The 4,834-nt window shown below is 41.4% G+C and overlaps 1 protein-coding gene across 1 annotated transcript; it reads left to right on the top strand.

Annotated features, from left to right (window-relative positions):
• The first annotated feature begins 1,332 nt into the window (after positions 1-1,332).
• Positions 1,333-4,450, top strand: eva1ab (eva-1 homolog A, regulator of programmed cell death b). Its single transcript, XM_026294015.1, has 4 exons — positions 1,333-1,378; positions 1,898-2,008; positions 2,126-2,254; positions 4,338-4,450. Exons 1-4 carry the CDS (start codon positions 1,333-1,335, stop codon positions 4,448-4,450), a joined length of 399 nt encoding a protein of 132 aa, XP_026149800.1.
• The last annotated feature ends 384 nt before the right edge of the window (positions 4,451-4,834 follow it).

The following is a 4,834-nucleotide window of genomic DNA, read 5'->3' as shown; positions in this document are numbered from 1 at the left end:
AGTAATATTGTTGTCACCTCATCTATGTCCAACCACCATCCTCAAGCTGATCTATTTACTGTATCTTTCTTTTGCACAGACTCCTGTATGTGATACAAAGAAATGAAACAGAAAACATAATGGCAACAGTGTCTTAATTAGGGGTTGAACCAACTTTGGCGGCTATATTTTATTTTAAATGAACAGATGTTCACCAGCCTCAATGAATCCTTCAGGTCTTCAGCTATTACTCCAGGGCAGGGGTGGCCAACCCTGGTCCTCAAGAGCTACTGCCCTGCTTGTTTTCCAACGATCGCTACCCTACTCACTCCTGATTACCTGGACCAGCTCTGTTCAGCCAATCAGAAGCTGGAAGAGGAGCGTTGGTTGGAAAACAAGCAGGGCAGTAGCTCTTGATGATCAGGATTGGCCACCCCTGCTCTAGGGTTCTTTGTTTACCTTATTCAGCATTCTGTGTTGTTCCTTTGGAAGGATCTTGGCTGTGTGCCCACTTCTATGGAGAGAAGCCACATGTCCCAACTGGCTCCATTTACAGACAATATGTCCAAATGTGGTCTGATTAATATCTAATGTTTTCAAGAAGCTATATGCAAATAAAGACCTTTTGATTGTAGCTTTTCGGAGAAATCTTTTTGTGAGGCATAATGCTTATGAATAGCACACTAACACAGTGTTTTTATGAGTCAGTGTAGTTCTAAATCACACCTCTATTCTTGTTTCATTGGTTGGACTCCAAGGTTACTAAGAATGTGAGAATGGAACCTGACTCCAGCTGATATTTAGATACATTAGAAGCCTAGTGCTGCTATTAGGGGAAAAACTCAGGGAAGAAACCTTCAGCAGAACTGGATTTGGTTTGGGTAGCCATCTGCCTCTACTGGTTGGGGTGAGTGGATGGAGGAGAGAAAAAAAAACAGCAATAATAAACAACAATTAAACAATGTTCAGGTTGATGGGGCCAGTAACGGCACATCAACAATATACAGCTCCAGGACCAGGAACATCTCCAGAAGTTACAGAGAGAGAGAGAGGCATAGAGAGAGAACACAAATTACTGTATGGGAGAGAGAAGGCACAAAGTTAGCGACATTCAATGGTGTGAGGGGGAGAGAAGAGAGGAGATATAGTGCTCCTCTAACCTTTCCTGTTGTTCTGCCTGTTTCTATCTCTTTGTTTTCTCACCACCTTCCAAACCTACAATTTAGGGGATCCATGAGGTGTGAATTCCACTGACCTATCCAGGAGAAAACAAAAAGCTCAGGTTACTGTGTAATCATGAGCACGCCAACAACAGGAAACACAAATATGGTAGTGATGGTGGTTTCCCCGGAGATGGCGATGCTTAGCAACATACTGGCAGCTTACACCTTCATAGCAGGTAATTCTGACTGTAGTCATCATTATAACTTAAAGGAAGTAAAAGGACCCCACTGTTTACTTTTGTTTTTTGGGATCCCATGGACCAGCTTGGGGCCCTGGACCTCTCTTTCTGGTCACCAAGGTCAACAAGATCACCACATTATCTTCCCATTCCTCTCACAGCTCAACAAAATTATCATTTCTGGATTTGAAGAAATCAGAACACATTTTTCATGTTTACACTTAAAAGATTTATACTGCCCACTAACACTGGACAATGTATGGACTAAAAAGCGGGTTACTTCAAAGAAGCCAGAATCAACAAGATAGCAGTAAATCAGCAACAAGCAATCATGTTTCTGGCACCAAACAGGGAATGGGTAGCAGATGGATAGAAAATCGATACACACCTGTGTAATCTGTATAGGGTACCACAAATCACATTGCATGACAGGACAAAACTCAAGACATGAAGTCTTAAGAAGGACTCTTAAGAAGGACTCATTGTAAACTTTATTTATTTCACCCTCTCTCACAGACCAACCTGAGAAGACAGCATTAGTGTTTCTTGGCGGTGTGTGTTTTGGCCTTCTTGTCACACTCTGCGCCATCGTCTTCCAGATACACTGTCGAGCAGACTGCCACTATGGCAACAGCAATGACCCTCGGCAACACCACAGGAACAGGCATCATCCCTGTCGCCATCACAGTTTTCCCCTCCGTCAGGCCGATGACAGTAACCGAGATATGACTGCTGTTGTTGCAGCTTCAGGGCCTGGGCGTGCTGGGGACAGCGAGTCAGAGGACTGGGATGATACATCTGACTTGTTGTCACGACGACGCAGACGATTTGAGAGAGCTCTGCTGCATGCTACAATGTTCACTTCAGCAGAAGGTTGATTGTTGTAGTGTCCGTGTGTTTTTGTGTGGTACAAGCCTTTAAAACAGTATCAGAACAGATTCATGGTTAGCTAAATGTTTGATAACACAAAATTGTATTGACAATGACGATGACATATTATCTAAAATTGTATACGCAATCTACATTTGGTGTCATAAAATAAACTGCTCAAAAAATTAAGGGAACCCTTAATTTTCATAGTCTAACATCAAGTCAGTTAAACTTCAGGGATATCTGTCCATTTAACAGGCAGTGAATTATCAATCAGTTTTACCTGGTTTGATGAAAATGAAAGCAACAAGTGCAATTGAGAGGCAAAAGCAAGACAACCCCCAAAAAGAAATTGTTTTTGTATGTGGTGGTGACAGACAAATGTTCTCTCCTTATCCTTCCTGACTGATTCTTCTCAGGTTTTGTGTTTTGCCAGTGTCCTTGTCACTACTGATAGCATGAGGCAGCATCTGCAGCCCAGTCAGGTTGCACATGGAGTCCAGTTACTCCAAGATGGCACATCCATACATGCAATTGCAAGGTTTGCTGTGTCTCCCAGCACAGTCTCAAGAACATGGTGGAAACACCCGGAGAACGGCTGTTATACCAGGAGAGCTGGCCAGGGCCATAGATGTACAACAACTCAACACCAGGACCAGTATCTGCTCCTTTGTGTAAGGAGGAACAGGGGGAGCACTGAGAGGGCCCTAAAAATGACTTCCAATAGGTTACTGGTGCGCATGATTCTGTCACAATCCCTGTTTCCTGTCTTTTATTCTGAAAGTATTTCCTGTCCCTAGTGTGTGCTTATTGTTTTTTTTTTACCCCTGCGTGATTGTTTTGTGTCTCGTCCTGTTTTGTATATATAGCTCTCGTCCCTGTAGTTTAGTTGCTGGTGTGTTTTTATGTTATGCCATGTTAGATTTGTGTTCATGACTCCTCGGATCTCTGCTTTCATACTCTGGATTATTTGCCATGGTAGTTTGTGGGTTTTAACTCCTGAACTTTCGCCTTGTTTGGACTAGTGAGATTGTGCTTCCTGGACATTTCTCCATTTGCTGCTTTCTCCATGAGCCAGACAAAGCTCTTGTCTAGCTCATGTTCACCTGCAAGTGGGTCCTTGTTGTGACAGATTTTGACCAAACTCTCAGAAAAACAGATATCATGAGGGCTTGATTTCTTCTAGTACCACCTCACATGTTTACAGCCCAGCATCATGCAGCTTGAGTGGCATTCACAGAGCGCACCTGAATTGGCAGTTCAATCACTGGCGTCTTGTTCTCTTAACAGGTTCACACTGAGCACATATGACAGGTGTGAAAGAGTCTGGAGACACCATGGTAACATGCTGCCTGTAACATCATCGAGCATGACTGGTTTGGTGGTGGATCAGTGACGGTTTGGGGAGACATATAATATTCTTAGAGAGCTGCACAGACCTTTAGAGTATGTAGGCAGTTCGTGGATGATGAAAGAATTGATGCAATTGACTGGCCATCACATTCTCCTGACCTAAATCCTATTGACCATCTATGGAATATTATGTCTCAGTCCATCCAATGCCACCAAATACCACCACCCTCCAGTAGCCAGTAGCTCACGGATGCCCTGATGCAGGTTTGCCTCCAGAACACCATATCCTGACTTATCCCACATGTTGTTGGGAGTGCATTCAGACACATGGACGTAATACACACTTGTGATGTAACTAATGAGTTATTATGATGAAAGTGATCCAGCTTCAGTGAGCCGGTAGTGTAAATTTTTCACTTTGATTTTTGGTGTGATTGTGAATACAGTCATCATTTTGGTTTACATTGACTGTTACAACAAATTGTTCTTAACAGTTTATACAATGTATATTAGTGAAGATTTTTAACTTAATTTGTTCAAAATCAAATGTGTGATTAAAATGTTCCCTTATTTTTTTGAGCAATATACAGGACTTTACATATTTTATATATTTGATATTTGATATATTTGATTATGTTTTAAATTAATGCAGTTTAACCAGTATAGATTTTGATGAAAATGTGACTAGATAGTGTATGCTTTGACCTTTTTGTGTCTGTGTATGTATTGTCAGAACTGGACCGGTACCAGCGGCTAGAAGATCGGGAAAGGATTCTCAGAGAGATCTGGATGAATGGACGACCAGACATCAATACAGTCACTCAGAGCCTCAACAGATATTACTGACACAAAAACCGAAAGGACATAAGGATATACAGGCAGACAGGTGGATGAATTGTAAATAAATAGGTAAATTAATGAACCAACACAGCATAAACTGAAAAATTTAGTATTTAGTAATTTTTAGTATAACTCAATAGTTTGTGTTGCACCAACAAAAAAATATTATTGATATTCTCCCTGAAGCAATCCCCTTTCTGTACGCCAACAACGGAAACATATGAGCTATGATGGCTCTGTCTTCCTGGAAAGAATATCCATGTGCCACAACACACAATGCACCTACAGAGATATGACATGATATGACATGCAAAAATCCTAAAATGTGGAACTGCAGCCGTAATGGTAATCTACTATTTATTATTATTTTTATACTATTTATTTTGTAAC

The sequence above is a fragment of the Mastacembelus armatus genome, chromosome 3, assembly GCF_900324485.2.
Source record: "Mastacembelus armatus chromosome 3, fMasArm1.2, whole genome shotgun sequence".
In the NCBI taxonomy this organism is placed as follows: Eukaryota; Metazoa; Chordata; class Actinopteri; order Synbranchiformes; family Mastacembelidae; genus Mastacembelus; species Mastacembelus armatus.
This window is presented reverse-complemented; position numbering and strand designations above follow the sequence as displayed.